General features: G+C 46.3%; 1 protein-coding gene across 3 annotated transcripts in view; it reads left to right on the plus strand.

Annotated features, from left to right (window-relative positions):
• Nucleotides 1–744: 744 nt before the first annotated feature.
• LOC147625226 (uncharacterized) overlaps nucleotides 745–21,546 on the plus strand; it is a 36,342-nt gene continuing 15,540 nt past the window's right edge. For all 3 annotated transcript variants that reach the window (XR_015268939.1, XR_015268938.1, XM_086818493.1), the window contains exon 1: nucleotides 745–2,291. Coding sequence is in view for 1 of the 3 variants with exons in the window: in XM_086818493.1 (XP_086674619.1) it covers nucleotides 869–2,291 (1,423 nt within the window). In the remaining 2 variants the exon portion in view is untranslated. The remainder of the gene's footprint in view (nucleotides 2,292–21,546) is intronic.

Raw genomic sequence — 21,546 nt, forward strand, 5'->3', positions numbered from 1 at the left:
GGAAAGAGGAGACCATTCACAAAAAGGAAAAATGAGGAATGAGATGTGTCGAGCATATGGACTCATAAGATCCTTTTTAGACAAGAAGTCATCTAACATGTAGGGAATTGAATCATGCAGGAATCGAATCTAGATGCTCACTAGATGATCCCCATTTCCTTGCTAGGTGGCCTATATTTTTAAAGCTTTGTGAACAAGGATGCTTGGACACTCTTTGACCTCCTCCTAGAAAAGTTGCAATGACATGTTTTTCTTTTTGGTTTGCTATGGAACACTGCTCGAAAAAATGTTTTTTTAAACCGTTAAAATTAAAGGCAATGCTTAGGCTTAATTGAGATTAATACTTGAAAATCATACAAATGCCGGGCTTATAACTAAAATGTACAAATTTCATCCCTTAAAATTAAAGGCAACGTAAGATTCGAGCTGGGATTTCTGAATTTCAGTCGAGAAAATTACACTACAAATCGGGATATGTGAGCACAACTCCAGTAGTGCAAAAAAAACTCGTTTGCATAAATCTATTTTTTTTTGGGGGCTGAAATTAGGTTGGAATTTGGCACTAACGTTAGTTTCAAGGGTAAGAAATTATATATTTTAGTTATAATAATCATGGCATTTATCTAATTTGTAATTCTAAATCGCGGTTACAAAGGTTGTACTTTACACACGCGCGCGCGCGCGATATATTATATTCGAGTGTAATAATTTTTGTATATAAATATAGTATTTGTATATAAAAACGAGTCCAACAAGTTTTTGTTCATATCTTCTTCTTCATGAGTCTATGGTTCGAGCAAATTCTAGCAGGAACACACAGGAAGCACACAGCGACGTGAAGCTTGGTTGATGAAGAAGACGGTATGTTATGCAGGCGTGCAAGCTGAGCATTGGAGAGGCCCACCCTTCGCAGGTGGTCAAGGTCGAGCTCGATTTACCATCGCAGCGCGCTGCCCTCTTGCTGGCCGACTCCTCCTGCCTCCTCTTCCCCTCCCTCTCAGGAAACTACTCTCCGCCATCGTCGATCCCCCCTTCCTGCACTGACATCTGCTTTCTTCGCCTCCGCGAGCGCAGCAGCAACCTTTCCTCCTCTTCTTCTGAGAAATCTGCAGAAGCGGCCAGCAGATCTGACCTCAAAAAGCTCGCAAATGTTAATGGAACATTTCCCATGCCCGGCGAGGAAAAGATCGGCGATGTCACGTCTAGGGCTGGATCGGTCGGCAATTCTACGGCTAGGGCTGGATCAGTGGGTGATGCCATGGCTGGATCAAGCGATGGAGCCCTACTGCTTCTTACGCTGAAGCCTGCTAAAGGGGGTTTCTGCACAGATTTGTTGGCGTGGAGATGCAGTGGGCTAAGCTTTCTGCAGACCCCAATCTGCTTGGAAGGTTGCAGAAGCTTTTCCCCGTTCAGTCACCTACCTTCTGCAATGGCCCGATTTGAGGACATTCCCCATGCGATCTCTGTTGGTATCGCCGCTTCAATCAACGTGGTGGTTGTACACTCCCCTGCCGTTGGCAAAGTGTGGGTAGTCTCTGCAAAGCTCTCAGATGCAGAGCATGACAACGCCGGAAACCCTAGATCTGAGCTAGCGGACGAATATGCAAAGAATCCCATGCTTCAAGACACTGTTAAGAGTATTCCAAAAAGGGATATAAAACAACAAGGAAAGGAAAGACGTGGCTGCTTGCATCTCATCAAATGTGCAGTGGTGGATTGCAATGGTCCTGTCTATGCCCTGCATCTATCTCTGCAGCATCTGCTGGTGGGACAGTTAGGTGGAGTACGAGTTTGGACCCTAAGGCCTCTTATCAAAGGATTGGTGGTGAAAAGAAAGGACTTGAAAGCAGGCTGTGGCAGGGGGCAGTGTGCTAATAAATGTGGAATGAGACAGGAAGGAACTAAACTCTCAGAAGGTAGAGAAATTGGAAGGAAGATACTCGATGCACAGAGAGGATCAAATGACCAGGATTTTGTTGCGTTTGAAGGAAACGAATGTGGTAGGACTTTGAAGAAGGAATCAGGTCTTATGGTGAATCGGCCCAAGAATGGGTTTTATGAAGTGGGTGTAGTTGGGAATGGCATCATGAACATGAAGATCAACTCAAAGCTAGCAACAAAGACAGCTTATCTGGATGGATTGAACAACAGCCAAGGAAACATTGGTATTAAACAAGGCAAGCCCTTGGAACAGTTTCTATCTAACTCCAATGGTGAATGGCAACATGTAGGAGCTACTCAAAAGTGGAGTGGGGGTTCTGATCTGCAGCAAGATGTTGCCAATGGTTCTAGTAAGTTCCAAGAGGCCCTTTTAAAAGTGTTTTTTTTTTGGTTCTTATGATCAGTGTGACATATCTTCTCTGTTCAGAACCTGAATTTTCAAGGGCTAGCAATGCCGTTTAGTTACAATTCTCAGTCTTCTTTTTGCAATTAATGCGTTATGTGCCATAAGATGCTAAAGAATAGCCAATGAGGTGATAGCTCAAGTGGTGAAGGTGTTTGCCTAGGACCAAGAGGTCTTTGGTTCAAAACCCTCTTGGTGCTTCCTCGGTGGCATCGCCTACGGGCGGTGGAAAATTAGTAACTACGGGAGGATCTTGAGCCTAAGGCCAGTCGGAAAAAAAAGATGCTAAAGAATACCATTGGTCGCAGTTGTCTTTTTACTATCAATGGATTATGTGCCATAAGGTCCCAAAAAAATGCCATAGAACTCCATAAAAAGGCCATCCTTGTCGCATCCAAAGAGCACGAGGGGCAATGCTCACTCACTTTTGAAATCATTCCTAAGGAGAGGGGAGGCCTATTTGGGTGTGTTTCTATGGTTAGCCAGCTCAGAGTTAGCAACCTAATGGACATGGTGCTTCTCCAACCTGCAATTGCCTACTCCAATGCTATGTCACCTGCCTCTTACCTGTCCTCTTACTTGCCTTGTCTATTGTCCAGTCTGTCATCCTCCATCCATTGGCACCTCCTTGGAATGGTGTAAAGAACCTGAATCCTAGGATCTCGATTGAGTCGCTATGATGTCAAGCAACAAACTGAAATGTCAAAGACAGAGCAAGCACACTACAAGATAGAATTGTAACTTGTGGGTCCCAATGGCCTCTAGGACTAACTTCAAGGAATATTTGTTGCATGCACGGAAGCCTTTGCTGTATTGATCCATAGCCCTAAGCTTGATTAAGAACAAGATGTTGATTTATACATGATTAAGACAAAGGAGACAGAAGAGAGAGAGATTTGTGTCAGGGTTTTCTTTGTATTTTATATAGTACAAAAAAGTAACTGATGAATGTACATGGCTCATAGTTACCAGAAGTTTTTGAAATACCTGATTTGAAACGGATTTAAAAAGGTTTCAGAAGTTTCATTATTTTTTTGAAATGTCCAAAAAAAGTTTCATACAAAAAATGCAAAAATATATATATTTTTCAATATAGAATATACACAAAAATATGTATTTAGGCCATGACCAAGGCTCAACGTTCTTGTTGAGATGGTCAACTAGTCACTACCAAGCAAAAAAGGAATGTCAAAAAAAAGTTTCATACAAAAAATGCAAAAAACATAAGTTTAGAATATACATGAAAATATGTATTTAGGCCATGGCCAAGGCTGAAGCGTCCTTCTCAAGATGGTCGACTGGCATGTAAGGTTTTTGGGCCTTAAAAATTTTTGGTGAATAAAAAGTGAGTTTCATATTCTGAAACGTTTCATAAAAGTTTCGGTCGGATTCATATGATTTGAAACGGGTTTCGTTGCTACTATGACATGGCTTAAATGCTTGTACATGCTTGAGCTCTTGGTCAGCCCCAAAGGGGTGACCTCTGGTCCCTTGTACATGATGAATGATGACTTCTCTTTCTTGTAATGCTGAAATGACTTGATGATTGATTGAATAGGATGACTTTGCTTATATATTATGCTAGAGATGTTGGTCGGCCAGCTTTGGACATGCATATTGCTGAATTGTCTTGATAAATGCTGTGCTTCAACCTAATGCTGCCCACACTTGTTGGTCTTCAACCTGATGCTGGCCCGCCTGCTGCCTGGGTACCAGATGGCTGTCGATTGCTCTCTAGAGACTGCCGATTGGGTACTCATGCTCTTCATTGAGTGATGATGCTAATGATGTTGTTGATGATGGTGATGGTGATGGTGATGATCCCACTGTTGATATTGATGAAGATGACCTAAATGCTGATTTTAATTGATGATTAATCAAGGATTAATAATGTTCATGCAGAGGATTAGCCATGGCACGGGCGTGCACGTGACATTTTCTTTTGCTAAACTTGATGACGGGATGGACACTCTGCTAGGGATATACTAACAGGCGAGCACCCAAGTATGGGCGGCGGGCGCCCAAGTGTGGACGCCCGATGACCGGCCAAGAACCTATAAAAGGGTGGCCAAGGTTAGTTATTGGGATATAGAGAGTCTCGCGAGTTTGTGAGAGCTCTATGGTCTTGGAGCCTGGATCTAGACATGCACCTGCTTTACGCAGCCGAGGCCGGCAGCAATCTCGAGGCCCGCGAGGGTAGCTTCGTGGCGGTATGGGACGTCGCGAGGAGGACATTGGTCAGTACGTCAACCTAGTTAGCTCAGCCTGTGGCTTGGTGGGGACAACCAAGTCTGTGGGCTTGCCCACGGCTGTCATGGTTGGGAGGTGAGTCAGGCCTGCATCCCCTTGTTTATTTGTTTGTTTGCAGGATTCGAATCTCGTACCAGGAATGATCACGAGGAGATCCGAGGGGATTTGACAATGGTATCAGAGCATGCCTCGTGAACGAGCAAGTTGGTAGGTAGAGAAGATGAGTGTCATGTGCATCACAGATGCCATGGACATTCTCAGGGCTAGATCCAGAAGAGGCAAACAGATAAAGACCATGAACCAGTAGAAGATAGGTAGAACCAGAATGTAGGAGCTTCAGGCGTAGCATCTGAGGTGGACATGGAGCAGGACAAAGTGGGATCATGGAGGGAAGCAGACGGCTGAAGCGCATGATCCAGATAAGGGGTTGTCGGCTGATTCCAGAAGGGCCAGGGGCTGAAGCGCATCATAAAGTCAAGAGCATCTAATAAAAGAGCATGCGTTTTGGTACTTTTTGGCAGGGCTGCTGGCCGACCATCAGTCGGCCAGTTTTCCATGGATCCCAAGGCCTATATAAAGGCACACTTGCTCTTTGTGTTAGGCATTCAAACCCACTAGGGGTTGGGATCACTAGAGGTCCCATAGGGGACAGGTTTTGGTGTTTTACCACCTTTTCAAGAAGGCAGCCAAGGGCTGCAAGATATGTACCTTTTTGTATCATAGTATATACTGAATTTCCAGCACTTCTCACTCTCTCTCTCTACTCTCTCTCTATCTGCGTTTTTGCATCAGAAGGTTTTCAAGAGTGTTTAGGGCTGAAAGAAGACTACCCAGAGCTTCCGCGCGTTACATTGGTATCAGAGCATCAGGCTCAGCAAAGCTAAACACTGATTCAGTCCCATATGATGGTGTACAGGTCCAAGGTACAGGAAAGTACACGGATTCGAATCCCAAGGCGAGAACACAGATCGGGAAGAACTCCCAGGAGGTTTGTTGGTGGTGTTCCACAGTGCCAGATGGGGATGGCAGTTCCGTGAGCCAGATAGGTTCTCAGGTAACGGTCCCAAGGGAGGTTGATCCTCCAAGGGTGATGTGAGAGTGCCAGACTCAGTTCCAGGAATGAAGACCAAGACGGTGTTCAGAGTCAGGGCAGGAATGGATTGTGGACTAGAGGAAAACCAGATGCATAGATCTTCATCAGAGACAGAGTGGTGTGGAGGAACGCGCTGGGATTTCAGAGAAAAGGGTTTGCCAGGGATGGATGATGAGAGAGGGACTTCGGGACAAGATTGGGATGATGACAGTCATCCAAGAGCAGGTTGGATTCCCGTCATCAAGTTTAGCAGAGGGGGATGTCATGTGCATCACATATGCCATGGACATTCTCAGGGCTAGATCCAGAAGAGGCAAACAGATAAAGACCATGAACCAGTAGAAGATAGGTAGAACCAGAATGTAGGAGCTTCAGGCGTAGCATCTGAGGTGGACATGGAGCAGGACAAAGTGGGATCATGGAGGGAAGCAGACGGCTGAAGCGCATGATCCAGATAAGGGGCTGTCGGCTGATTCCAAAAGGGCCAGGGGCTGAAGCGCATCATAAAGTCAAGAGCATCTAATAAAAGAGCATGCGTTTTGGTACTTTTTGGCAGGGCTGTTGGCCGACCATCAGTCTGCCAGTTTTCCATGGATCCCAAGGCCTATATAAAGGCACACTTGCTCTTTGTGTTAGGCATTCAAACCCACTAGGGGTTGGGATCACTAGAGGTCCCATAGGGGACAGGTTTTGGTGTTTTACCACCTTTTCAAGAAGGCAGCCAAGGGCTGCAAGATATGTACCTTTTTGTACCATAGTATATATTGAATTTCCAGCACTTCTCACTCTCTCTCTCTCTCTCTACTCTCTCTCTACTTGCGTTTTTGCATCAGAAGGTTTTCAAGAGTGTTTAGGGCTGAAAGAAGACTACCCAGAGCTTCCGCGCGTTACAATGAGGTCGAAGAAAGGTATGTGTTAAAAAAGCTTGCTGTTTTTTCTGTGCATACTACTGTTTTCAGAATAGTATGTGTTTTTTTTCATCAAAGAAACCCATGTTGATGGGGAAGGTAGATGGTAGGGTCGTTTGCTTTGCAAAGAAGAGGTAAAGATTCGTTTGTGCAGTCGCATGAAACAGAGAGTGAAAACAGAAAAAAAAGCACGTTGCTTTTGGTGAGAGAGAGAGAGAGAGAGAGAGAGAGAGAGAGAGAGCCGGTTGTGGCATGCTGGTCAAACTGGGCAAGGCTGGCAGCCGGCCAAGTGTACGAAGGCGGCCCTGCTGGCGGGCGCCCAATGCTGTGTAGGCAGGCGTCCAGGCCTGCGTAGCCAGGCGGCCAGCGCTTTGGCTTACGCAGCCAGGCGACTAGCCTGGCGGGCGCTTGGGCCAGGCCTGTGCAAGCGCCCGAGTCTACGCGTAGGCCAGCGCAGGGCGCCTTGTTCGCATGAGCCAAGGTGGCGCCGACAGAAAGGCTGGCGAAAGCAGTCGGGTGACGATGTCAGCAACGCAACAGCCGGCTGCTAATCCAGGAGGGAAGAGAGAGAGAGAAAAAAAAGGAAAGCACTTGCCGTTTTGGGTTGCTTTCGTTTTTTTTTAGTTTAATTTTTTTTTAAAGTTTAAAAATCTCTCCCTCCAAGGTTAAAGGTGTTTTATTTTTTTTAAAGAAAACAGCATATATATATCCACACACACACACACACACACACACACACACACACACACACACACATATATATATATAACACAAAAGCAAAAGCACAAGAAGCTTTTGGGGCTAGCTATATAAACCCCTTAAGTGGGCTTCTTGCCACACTCTCTCAAGTTTTCAAGCTCTCAAGCTCTCAAGTTCCCTCACACTTTTATTGTGCAAAGATCGACTTTTCTCTCCCCTTACCCTCTTCACGATGTCGACACAAGAATCAGAGTTGGAGCTCCTTGTTGAACGCGAAGGCTTGCCGGCTACGGAAGATACTGATGCCGATCTTTTTGACGATTATGTGTCAAAATCAGATTTCCAAGAGTTCAAAGTAGCTCTCGAAGCTTCTTCGTCGGAACGTAAGGCACAAATCGCAGCCCAGATGCAAGCTTTGTAGAACTCCATCGCTCTATTGACCACTACCCTCTCTACTCTATCGGGTATGGATATCTAGGCTTCTACTTTGGGTCCCAACATTACTCCGGAACCGTTCGGGGGCGAGCAAAAGCAGCGCACCAAGGAGATTGTGGACACTTGGCTACATAAGTGGCAAGTTCACTTTCAGTTTCATCCATATGATGATGGAAAAAAGATCCAGTTAGCAGCAGGTTTCCTCTCAGGCAAAGCTTTGCTTTGGTGGAAGGAACTCAACCCTAAGCCAACGACTTGGGCACAATTCGAAGACGTCTTCAAGAAGGAATTCCTCAAGAAAGAGGATGATTATGATGTTGTTGCCCGGTTTTCAGCTTTGACCATGACCTCGCAGCACCTCACTTACGAGGTCTACCTCCAGAAGTTTAGGAACTTGCAGATGAAAGCTACAAAGATGGATCCTACTACTCTTTTGGGGTTCTTCGTAGCTGGTTTACCAGACTCATACCGTTTACAGGTTACAAATAACAAATGCAAAACATTGGACGAGGCCATTCATTCAGCTCGTATCTATGATGATACAATGGTCTCTTCCAAGTCGAAACTCGTTACCGAGCAGGGGAACAAGCATAAAAGAAAGTTCTCCGTACCTATGGCTAACACGACTGAAGGAAAGTCTTCGGACCAACCTTCGAAGAATTCAAGTTCGACACGAGCGAAGAAGAAACGACTCCTTAGGGCTTTAAAGCTCAAGAAGGAAGGACGTTGTTTTATCTGCAAGAAGAAAAAGGACACATGCGTAACGAGTGCTCGAAGCAAAAGGGTGCAAAGACTAACGCAGGACCCAAGCCAAAGGCAGCTAACCAGTTGTCTTTGACAGGTACGTCAATTACTGTACTTTCTCGCCCTAGTACTTGTTCTGATTGTCTGTGCAATTCTAAAGTATTTGGCTTGCATGATCTTCTCCGAGTTTATGGAGAAGTGAATGGCCATAAGATTCACATTCTTCTAGACCCTGGCAGCTCACACAACTTTGTTAACTACAAACTTGTGCAGAAATTGAGTCTTGATACGACACTTAGCGATCATACCTATGAGGTACGCCTACCTGCGGGAAGGCAAGTATGGGATCGAAAGGTGGAGATGCTTCCAATCCAGATTCAGGACTACAAAGATACTCTGGAATGCTATGTAATGCACCTAGAAAATGTAGACTTGTTATTAGGGACTGAGTGGTTTAAGACTCTTCAAGTCCAGATAGATTGGTCTAGTCATATTTTTTCTTTTCAGCATAGGGACACCCAGTATAGTATTTTAGGTGATTGTATTCATCCCTCTCAGGGACCTCTTGTAAATACAATTGATTTTGGAAATATAATGGATTCTTCTTTGTATACCGCTTTCCATTGTGTATTGATTCCACTTTCTTCATTTCTCATACTTTCCATGGATGTCAATGAATTAAGTGTGTTTGAAAGCAAAGATTTACAGAAGATACTTGATTCGTTTCAAGACGTATTTCCTAAGGAACTGCCATCGGGTTTACCACCTGAACGGGGAGTAGATCATCGTATTGACTTGATCCCTAGTGCTCATCCTGTCAGTATTCCACCTTACAGGATGAGCCAAGCTGAGGACGATGAGTTGGCTAAACAACTCGAAGATTATTTGAGGATGGGCCAGATCCGTCCAAGTAAATCACCTTGGGGTGCACCTGTGTTGCTTAGGAGAAAGAAGGACAATACCTAGAGAATGTGTATAGATTACAAGAGATTGAACAAGCTGACCATTAAGAACCGTTATCCTCTCCCTAGATCAGATGACCTGATTGACCGATTAGCAGGAGCGAAATATTTCACGAAGATAGATTTACGCACTGGCTATCACCACATACGTATTCATATAAGGCATGTCGAAAGAACCGCCTTTCGGACTAGGTATGGCCATTACGAGTTTCTCGTATTTCCTTTTGGGTTAATCAATGCTCCAGCCACTTTCCAGCAAATGATGAACGATCTTTTTCGTGAACATTTGGGGAAATTTGTGGTGGTGTTCTTGGATGATATTTTGATATATAGTCGTACTCTTGAGGATCATGTTAGACACCTTACGATTGTCTTATCTATTTTAAGACAGAATCGACTATATGCTAAATTAAGTAAATGTGAGTTCTTTATGACAGAAATCATTTACTTGGGACACAAGATCACTAGAGATGGATTGAGCATTGACTATGACCGAGTTCAGAAGGTTCTGGACTGGCCTATACCGCGAACAGTGAAACAACTTCGTTCTTTTCTCGGTTTTGTTGTTTTTCTTCGGAAATTTGTGCGGAAGTACTCTCAGCTCACACTACCGATGACCGACTTATTGAAAGGTCGTGGACGTAAGTCAAATCAGCCTATCACTTGGAATAACGATTTGGATATGGCCTTCAGACTTTTGAAAGATAAAGTCAAGGAAGCACCTGTCTTAGCATTACCTGATCCTAGTCGGCCTTATGTTCTTGAAACTGATGCTAGTGACTATGCTATCGGGGCTGCTTTATTTCAAGATGGTAGACAGGTTGCTTTTGAAAGTAAAAAAGCTAGACGACACTCAATCTCGTTGGTCAACCCTTGAGATAGAGCTTTATGGTGTGATTCATGTTCTCAAGGTTTGGAGACATTATTTATATGGCTCCAAGTTTGTGGTATTGACTGATCATCAGTCAATCAAGTATGTGTGTGATGCGGATGATTTGAGAGAAAGGAAAGCTCGTTGGGCGGAGTTAATGTAAGATTTTGATTTTGAGATCCGTTATCGGAAAGGTCCATGAATAGTGTTGCAGATGCACTTAGTCGAATTAGAGAGGTGAATACTTTGTCGTTCACCGAGATTTCTACTGACTTATTTCAGTCATTGAGAGAGCTTTGCAGGACTGATAGTTATTTTGGTCCATTTTGGCAGAAGATCCAGAACGGGAGCTCATTGATTGACCAAGACTCAATGACTGAGCAGTCTACCATTCAGGCTGCAGGAGGTCAGTGGATGATTCGGAATGGTTTACTATTCTGTAATGACAAAATTTGTGTACCACAGATCCCGGATATTAGGTCCAAGATTCTTAAGGAGTGTCATGACGCTCCTTCTGCTGGACACCCTGGAGTACACAGGACACTATCGTTAGTGAAACACACTTTTTATCGGCCAAAGATGAAAGTGTATGGAGAAGATTATGTTCTCAAGGGTCAAATTTGTCAGGCAAATAAAGCTGAACGCTTTAGACAGGCTGGGTTGTTGCATCCTTTGCAAATCCCAGGTAATAAATGGGAAAGTATTACCATGGATTTTATTACCGGATTGCCAAGAACACATCAAGGCCACGATTCTATTTGGGTTGTGGTAGATCGCTTGACAAAAATGGCTAGATTTTTTCCGACTCGGAAGACTATTACAGCTACGCAATTAGCACGGCAGTTTATCGAGCAATTGTTTAGATTGTACGGGTTACCGCAGGACATAGTCAGTGATAGGGACTCGTAAGTTTACGAGTGATTTTTGGAAACTTGTTTTCGAGAAGTTGGAAACAACTTTGAATTTGAGTTCCTCTAATCATCCACAATCTGATGGCCAGATTGAAAGAGTGAATCAGATTTTGGAGGATATGCTTCGAGCATATGTATCCAAAAGACAGAGTTCATGGGAGGATTATCTTCCTATGTTAGAATTTGCATATAACAGTACTAAGCATACGAGTACAGGTTTTAGTCCTTTCATGCTTATGTATGGTTTTCAACCTAGATCACCTGTTACAGTTGGATTCTCAGGACTTCAGCATGATGCAATACGTAATTTTTTGCAAGATATGCAGGAAATGTTACAAGTTGCGAAGGAATCTATTAGAAGTGCACAAGACTGAGACAGATTTTATTCTAATAGACATCGTTCACCCAGAGAGTTCTCTGAAGGAACGATGGTGTATTTGCGAGTTCCGAAAGATTCCGAGACTTTACGGACGAGTCGATCTCCGAAATTATCCCCTAGATACTGTAGACCATTTCGTATTACATGAAGGATTGGTTCAGTTGCATATGAATTGGATTTGCCTTCTCATGTGAGAGTTCATCCTGTATTTCATGTCAGTAGACTTAAGGAAGTACTGGGTGGAACAGATCAGTTAGTTACTCCTCAAGAAATTATAGATGTCGAGGACATGACATTTGTTCCGCACGAACCTGAAAAGATTCTTGGATTTCGTGAAAGAAGATTGCCTAATACGCTTATCACGGAATACAAGATCAAGTGGAAGGATCGTGTTGAGGAGGACGCTACATGGGAGACATTGACTACTCTTCAGAGAGATTACCCTGGCTTTTTAGTGAGCTCAGGAGTGAGCTCTTAGAGGAAGGGGAGTATAAATGTGCACAGTGTGTATCTACCGTGTGCTACACGCACGCAAGACTAGCTTCGAGGTTCGGGGAAGCTTGGAGCTAGGCAGGTTGATTGACAAGCTGAGTTAGGGATATACTAACGAGCGGGTACCCAAGTATGGACGGGCGGGCAAGTGTGGACGCCCGATGACCGGCCAAGAACCTTTTAAAGGGTGGCCAAGGTTAGTTATTGGGATATAGAGAGTCTCGCGAGTTTGTGAGAGCTCTATGGTCTTGGAGCCTGGATCTAGTGTAGACGTGCACCTGCTTTACGCAGCCGAGGCCGACAGCAATCTCGAGGCCCACGAGGGTAGCTTCGTGGCGGTATGGAACGTCGCGAGGAGGAGATTGGTCAGTACGTCAACCTAGTTAGCTCAGCTCGTGGCTCGGTGGGGACAGCCAAGTCTGTGGGCTTGCCTACGGCTGTCATGGTTGGGAGGTGAGCCAGGCCTGCACCCCCTTGTTGTTTATTCGTTTGTTTGCAGGATTCGAGTCTCGTACCAGGAACGATCACGAGGAGATTCGAGGGGATTTGACAGTCACCTGTCCGAATTGACCATGCCTATTGCTAGGCCTTTGGAATTGATCTAAGAGTTGAATGATGTACTGGTTTTGTGTACATACCCTCAAGAAACACTTCCTTTGGCTTCACCTGTTGCAGACCACTCCATCTACCACGTTGTTGCATTCTTCCACTGGATTTGTGCACCTCCATGGATGTCATGTGCATCATAGATGCCATTGACATTCTCAGGGCTAGATCCTGTCACCAATTGGCCGACCATTTGGTCCATCTCCAGATTTTGTGTCTCGTTCACTTGAGGCCAGGCCGGTGTCTCATGTGAAGAGGCCAGTATTTTGCTGACATGGACGGGAGCCAGACTGGTGCCACCCGTGTGTTAGCAGGATGGTGTCGTATGGACGGGAGCCAGACTAGTGCCACCCGTGTATGACCTGGACTGTGTTCGACCCATGGGATTGTCACGCCATGGAAGAGCCAGTATTCGTGCCGTGTTTTGCCTATGGGACTGTCACACCATAGGGAGACTCGTGCCTGGAACTGTGTCTTACCTATGGGACTGTCACTCCATAGGAAGACCAGGTTTTTATGTTTTACATCGTGTCAGTTTTGTGCCGACAGATATTTTGTACTTGTTCCATGAACGGGAGATATTGTCAGAATACGCAGCGGAGATGATGACCAAATCTGGGAACACGAGAGCAAAATCGCAGGCAGAAAAACAGCACAAGAGAGAGAGAGATGTAGGCGTGTAACTCTGCTCTGATATACACAAGAAGATCCCGAGGAATGATACCAATGAGGTATGGGGGCTGAGGACCTATATATACCCCCCTAGAGGGCAGTCGGCCAGCATAAGGAAAAGCCCACGACTGATAAAAAGGTCCACGACTGCATAAATGCAGTTGGCCAGCAATCTGGTGTCCAAAACTGATCAAAACCAGTCGGCCAGCAGCAAGAGTGCCCACGACTGATAAACACCCAGTCGGCCAGCACTGTACTGCTCTTGGCACCCTCTGGCAGCCCTCCCAAGCCTCAGAAAAATGGGAAAAAATAGGGGAAAAATACGGAGAGTGGGGAAAAATGGGAAAACACCTCATAAGGGCGGGCACACCCACAACAAAGGCCTTGGTGTATAAAACTAGACTGGAGATGACTTCTAACACCCCCTCTCAGCTCCTGGCTGTGTAACCAACCACTGGGAGCTGGGGTGCCGCCTGAGCAAATCCTGAGAGCGACTTCGTGAAGAGGTCCACCGTACTGTCCTCCGTCGAACAGAACTCCAGCAAGATGTCATCAGCAATTATCTGTTCACGAACAAAGTGCCTCGGGATGTCCATGGGTTCCTCCAGTGGAAGCCCAAACCTGCAATGTAACCTCCTCCTGCTCCGTAAAACTGCTCCTGGGCCATAAGTAGATCTCCTCGTGTCCGGATCTCCTCCCCAAACCGAGTCACTCCAACCGCGGAGTCGGACTCCATCCAACAATCCCCCTCCTGTGTACAAGAGTCCATGATCCTTCGCATGTCGCAGAAACCACAGGAAACGCAATCCTGCCTCCCAAAGAGACATCTGCAACCATGAGCTCAACCGCCTCATCAGGAAGCTCCCGTCCAATCTGGTGTCCATCAACCAGATCAATGAACCATACAGCTTCTGAGTCTCAGAGACATCACACTGCTCATAAGGATCAACACCTGTTACGGTGCACAAGCAAGTCCTGGAAACCTGACGAAACCTGTCAACCACCCCCTTTGAATCCGGAACCACAAAGCCTGGAGAAACCACCTCCTTCTGCAAGTAAGCACCTGCCACCTGCCTGGCTTTCCGAAAGGTCCCACATCCTCAACTACTGGAAGTTCTATGTACGAGACATCAGAGCATAAGTGACCTGTTCAGCTTCCTCTGACTCACGAACACAAGAACTACCAACCTTAGTACTGGAAAGTTCCTGCCAACTGCTGCCGTCTACTGGCAAGCTATCCACCACCTGGTCTCGGAAAGCCCGCACCTGCAGTGTATCCACACCTGAGTAGCTATTACCACACTGCCACTCATCACAATCTTGAGGACCTGGGAGAGAGAGTGCTGAAAGCCTGTAGACTCCATTCTCCACTCCACCTTCCCAAACCACTTGGCCTGTTGCTTTGTCCCGGAGAGCAACAAAATGCTCATCAAACTCCACCCGTATGCCAGTCTTGCAAACCTGATGCACTGACAACAGATGAAAACCAAGTGCCGGAACATACAACACCTCGGAGGAATGCTTCCCCCCTCTGCCATCGGGAACAATCTCCATCCTACCCTCACTGTGAACTGGGATAGTGGATGTATCCCCAGTAAGAATATGACCAGAAAGCCTGCAGAGATCCTGTACACCGGAACGGGAAGGAGTCATGTGCCTGGAAGCACCACTATCGAGAATCCACTCCCGAGTATCCGTTGCGGAGAGTCCTCCAATCTCCTCCCTGCCTGAAGAAAACGAAGCATCGGTGTCCATCACCTCCAGGTGCACAAAAGCCGGAGTCTTCATGATTGCTGAGGAGTCTTCACCCTTCTCGGTCTTCCGCTTGGGACACTGCCTCCAGTAGTGGCCTTTCTTGCCACAATCATTACAGGTCCTCTCTGCCTTCAGTTTCTCGCGGTCACTAACGGACATCTTCTCAGAAGACTTCTCCGACGAAGCCTTCCCCTTGCCCGTGTTACGGCCTTTCGACCGTTGGCCAGTAAAGGCCTCCGAACCTCCACCCCGAGGAGGGTTCGTGAATCGTTCCTCCTGGTCCAGGACCATAGGCACAAGCTCCTTCCACGTGATGGTGCTGAGCCTGCCACTGGTAATCAAAGAAGAGTAAAATGCTGAGTACGAAGAGGGCAAATGTGACAGCAACGTGATGGCCATGTCCTCCGACGATATCTCCTTCCCAGCCTGAAGAACTTCCTGCTGAAGAGCCTGTAGCTTGTTAATATGCTCCCGCATCGTCGACGACTTTGCAGGGCTCATAACCCGCATCTGTACTTCCAAGGAAATCCTCTTCATGGGCGATACCCTGTTGAAAAGTGAGGCCAAATGCTACCATATACCTCTGGCCAGCGTCATATGCTTTACATGATTAATTACCTGGTGTGCAGTTGAGGAAAATAAACGAACGGACCCTGGCGTTGACGCGATCCCACATCTGCGTCTTGGCCTCCTGGTCCTTTCGGGTTGACGGTAACTCCCCTTCCTCTACTTCCGGCCGTGGAACACCAACAACGACGAAATCGGCGAGGTCGTAGGACTCCAAAATGGATTCCATCATCACCTTCCATATGCCGTAGTTGCTCCCGTCCAACTGACGGTCCACCGGGAACGTGGGGAGTGTCGGGATCTTCACATGTCTCTCGGCCATCTCAAACAGATCTGCCATTGCGGGGATGTACTCTGAAAAGGGTGGGTGGGTGGCAACAAAGAAGAACTGATACCTGCAAGTGGCTGTCCAACAAATCAGCCCGCCTTCCTCTTGCTTCTCTTCCCGAACAGTCCAGAACAGTCCACCAATCAGCCACAAAACAGCCCCCTCTTGCTCACACAAATCCCAAGACCTATCTAGAGCCTAGGGCTCTGATACCATGTCAGAATACGCAGCGGAGATGATGACCAAATCTGGGAACACAAGAGCAAAAACGCAGGCAGAAAAGCAGCACGAGAGAGAGAGATGTAGGCGTGTAACTCTGCTCTGATATACACAAGAAGATCCCGAGGAATGATACCAATGAGGTATGGGGGCTGAGGACCTATATATACCCCCCTAGAGGGCAGTCGGCCAGCATAAGGAAAAGCCCACGACTGATAAAAAGGTCCACGACTGCATAAATGCAGTCGGCCAGCAATCTGGTGCCCAAAACTGATCAAAACCAGTCGGCCAGCAGCAAGAGTGCCCACGACTGATAAACACCCAGTCGGCCAGCAGCAAGAGTGCCCACGACTGATAAACACCCAGTCGGCCAGCACTGTACTGCTCTTGGCACCCTCTGGCAGCCCTCCCAAGCCTCAGAAAAATGGGAAAAAATAGGGGAAAAATACGGAGAGTGGGGAAAAATGGGAAAACACCTCATAAGGGCGGGCACACCCACAACAAAGGCCCTGGTGTATAAAACTAGACAAGAGATGACTTCTAACAGATATGTCCATGTTACTATTTGCACATGCACACATATTTTGCATGTTTGAAACTGTTTTCGCATGACTTGTATTTTTGTGTTTGCTTGCTTGACGTGTTACTTACTGAGCGGGGACGCCTGCCAGTGAGTCGTGAAGTCTGCTCTGTATTCTGACGAGTTTTGGTGCATGTGAACAGGTGGTAAGTATGTCGCACATGTTGTTTTTATTATTTTATTTCTAACCTTTAGTTTTATAAGGTTAAGTGTTCACATTCACTTAAATGTGGGCACCCCCTTTGGGCACCCACTTAGGGGCCAAGGTGGGGAGCCCCACTTAAGTGAGTGTGGGGGTGGGCATGGTTACCTACCACATTCCCTTGGAACTGGCCACCCACATGCAAGCGTGGGGGGGGGGGGGGGGGGGGGGGGGGGGGGGGGGGGCAGCCAAATCAAAGTGTTAAACTCCCTCTCCAACCTTATTAAAAAGAGTCATCATCTCCATCGTGGATACCACCGGCGTGCTCTCCCACCATCCTTTGTAGAAAAAGGAAAAAGAAACGACCGGCGCTTCATCTCTTTGCTCCCTCAGGCTGCGCTTGTACACGGGCAAACTGTTTCTGCACTTCTGTACGTGGCTGCTCACAGGCTGCCCTACCTTCAGTACAGACGACTGTACTTGCAGCAGGCGGCTGCACCTGTTTCCTCTGCAGGCGGCCAAAACAGGCTGCGCATGTTTTACCTATACAGCTGGCAACTGCACTTCAGGCTGCTGGCTGCGTTTCTGTACAACCAGGCGACCAACTCTTGTGCGTGTAATCCCAGGCGGCTGTTATACTAGCTGCGTTTCTGCTCTCCAACAGACGCCTGCTGAACAGGCTGTACTTACTGCTGATTGCTACGCCTGTTTACTACAGGCATCTACACCGCCTTCTCTCCTGCAGGTAACTACGTAAGCTGCAGCCAAATATTACACCTCTCCAGAAGCGGCATGTGCCAACACTAGCAGGCCGCACTTGTCTACTGCAAGCGCCTCCTTTTCCCTCTTCATCTGGTGGCTGTATTCCTACAGCCAGGCGATACCTCTCCTAAGGCGGCTGCTTCATCTTTGTTTCCAGCAAGAGGTTGCACTTCCTTTCCATAGGCGGTGTTTTCTTTCTTCGAGTGGCTTCATCTTCTACACAAACACCACGAGTATTGGTTTTCTATCAACCATCCACAAGTAAGTGAATTTCAGATTTAAGTAAAGTATTTTGTGTTTAAATCTGATAAGGGATTCCCGACTCCCACTACGGCCACACCCGTTCGGTGCCGGGTTGTCCAAGCTCTATTGGAGAACCTCGGTCCAAAGGTGTTGAGATCGGGAGAGCCAGGTGTTAGTACGAGAGCGCCTGTTTGTGCGTGGTCTCGGAACACCAGTGAGGCGCTCTCCGCGGAGTCCAGTGAAAGCACAGGACCGTAGAGACTGGACCACGCTAGTGGTCATTCTGCTTCGAGCATCTACATCGAATTTCGACTTTGAGCGCCTATTTGTTTGGTACTGTTTTCATATGTACATGGACATTATCTGGTTCTTGGAACCCATGGAGCATTGTATTCATTAAATACTCCCAATAAATATATGATATATTGAGGGGGGGGTCGGCCTGTTCCGGCCCCAGTGCTGGTGTCCATCTTTCCATTTCATTTCATTTCAATTTCAAGTTGTATTAAGTTGTCCATTTCAAATTTGTGGTTTTAAAGTTGTGCTATTAAGCGTGTGGGTGTCCAACGGAGTCTTTCCCACTTGACGGGATCGGTTTCATTGGTATCAGAGCATGGTTGTTTCCCTCTTCCTAGTGGGGAAACGAACCTGTGTACTGGACATCCCGCTTTTAGCAAACTTAAAACACAATGGACAGCCAAGGCAACCCTTTGGAAGTGCCAAATTCGAGGGGTCCATCTAGTGTCTCTCGTGGGTCTGATGCCCTGCGAGGTAGACACAAGCCCCTTGAAAGGGTTATTGATAGTGAATCAAAGGGTCAACTAGGAAGAACAGTTATGCTTGAACAAGAGCCTGATGCTATGAGGGCTGAAATGGAACATACGAGAAAACTTTTGCAGGCTCAAGAGCAAGAGTTAAAGTTTTTGCATGAAGATCCCCATCTGCAAAGTGCTATTGAAGCCAAGAAGGCTGATGCAATGGTAGATGTAACTTTTGAATCAATGGCTCGTGAAGTGGGCAAGAAACCAAGGGAGTTGGCACTTGTCTACGTCCTCCGCAAAGGTGATATCAAAGAGGGGGATGACGCAGAGCTGAAATTCAGAAATCCACCTCGTTTGAAGCATGGAGATCCCGCATCCCAAAGGCTGAAATCTTTTATGCAAAAGGAAGAGGTGACAGTCACCTCTCGACATGTATCTTCTCCACAAGGCACAAAGCCTAACAGATATATGTATGCCAGTGCTCATGGAGGGCATGAAAGTCACATGCATGCAAGACATGTATCTCATGGTGACAGGTCTGCTTCTAGAAAAATTTTGCCTTCTGAGTTGTCTCATGGAGAGACAATGCCATATGCCGGTAAGTCACATGCATCCGAATTTCGAGTTCGTGGAGCACATGCCACCGTGCCCCATGAAACTTCTATGACGGCCCATGGAGCCCATGCAGATAGGGCTACCGCGTTGGATAAGGGAAAAAGAAAAAGAGAAGACCATGAGCCTCATGCCAGAAAGCTCAAGGAATTCAAAGCAGGTGACAAATCTGTTAAATTTGATGTCTTTCATGGTGAACATGATGCCTTTAAGGTGTTAGCATTTGTGGCACAGTTCGACATTGCTTTTAGCGATGAGGATTTCACAGAAAAGTCAAAGGTGCGCTATGCTAGCATGTTTTTGAAAGGGATTGGTGGATCACTGAAAAGATCACCAAGGATCCCATCTCCACTTGGAAGGAATTTAAAGACAGATTCTATGCTCAGTTCTTGCCACCAAATGCAGAGCAAACTCTCACTCAAAAGTGGGACAGGCTGGAGCAAAGAGATAATGAAAGCGTGCAATAGTATGTTAACAAATTTTGGAAAGTGTTGCTGGAAGTGACTCCCTTTATGCAAATCACTGAGGATGAAAGAAAGAGGAAGTTTCATTCTGGACTGCAACCAGCATATCGTTCGGGCATTGAATTGCACCCGAAACATACGTTGCAACAGCTCACAGCTTCTGCTCTTGCTACGGAGCAATTGGTACTCAAGATTAAACAGGATCAGGGAGGTTCAAAGGGGAAGGACAAGGCTGTCCCAAATCAGCAAAAGGGTGGACAGCCACCTAAAAAGAACTTCCGGGAGCCCTACAAGGGTGGTAAAGCTGAAAATAACACATCTAAAGATCAAGGCCCAAGGAAGAACAAATTCGGCTTAACCCCGGAGCAAAGAGAGCAATATGCCAAGGATGGAAAATGCTTTTCTTGTGGTAGCAAAGACCACATGTTTCGACAATGCCCAGATCGCAAACCAAAGCACGAGGACAAGCACACCAAAGCTAATGTACATGCAGTTCCTGATGTGCAAGGAAATACAGGTCATGATGCAAAAGTGCGAATGGTTTGCAAGGCTTGGGGGCAAATCAAGGATCAGCCCGCACTCTTCATGTTTGATGACTGTGCAACTGACAATTTCATCTCTATGCAAATGGCACTGCATTGGGTATTGAGGTTGAAAAATGGAACCTCAGATTGAAGCCGAAGCTGCATTTATTGGTAAAGAGGTGCAGGTTACCCCTTTGATAGGGAAGTTGCGCATCCATATCCAGGACTACCTTGATAATGAGCATTTCTTAGTTGCTCCATTGAATGGATGTGATGTATTGTTGGGCAAGCCGTGGCACCATAGGCTTGAGCCCCGCAAAGACTACAAGTTCAATATGATTTCTTTTATGCATAAAGGCCGCATGCATTTTATTGATGCTGGCAAAGAAGGGGATTTCATCCCACTTGTATCACACATCCAAATTAATAAAGCAATGAAAAAGAGTCTTTCAGCGTACTTGGTTTTTGTGCGTGATAGTCTTGTGCCAAATCATCAAAATATGGATGCTATGTCTAATGATAGGCTGAATTTTCTTAATGCATTCAACGACTGTTTTGCTGACTCATTGCCAGGTGAATTACCTCCCCAAAGGTCCGAAGATCATCGCATAGATCTTGTGCCAGGTAGTTCTCCACCCAACAAACCCGCATACCGAGTGAGTGCTGCACAACAAGAAGAAATCATGAAGCAGGTTAACGAGCTTTTAGAGAAAGGTTCGGTTCAGCGCAGTTCCTCACCTTACTGCTCTCTTGTGCTTCTTGTTCAAAAGAAGGACGGATCCTTCCGTATGTGTGTGGACTATAGAGCTTTGAACAAGCTTACCATCAAGAACAGATTCCCAATTCCACGTATTGATGATATCTTGGATAAGCTTGATGGCTCAGCTTGCTTTAGCAGACTTGATTTGAAGAGTGGTTATCACCAGATACGCGTGGTGCCACAAGATGTCCATAAGACTGCATTCAGGACAGCCTTCGGATTATATGAATTCTTGGTAATGCCTTTTGGTCTCACCAATGCTACTGCTACTTTTAATCGTATGATGGATAGGATATTCCGACCCCATCGCAAGTTCACAGGAGTCTTCTTTGATGATATCTTGGTTTTCTCCAAGAATGAGCAGGAACACAGAACTCATTTGGTCACAGTGTTCGAAGAGTTGCGGAAGCATAAACTTTTCGTCAATGCCAAGAAAAGCGAGTTTTTCCTTTCAGAGATTCAT

Source organism: Cibotium barometz, chromosome 24 (genome assembly GCF_041138505.1).
Source record: "Cibotium barometz isolate CiBa-2024 chromosome 24, ASM4113850v1, whole genome shotgun sequence".
Classification (NCBI taxonomy): Eukaryota; Viridiplantae; Streptophyta; class Polypodiopsida; order Cyatheales; family Cibotiaceae; genus Cibotium; species Cibotium barometz.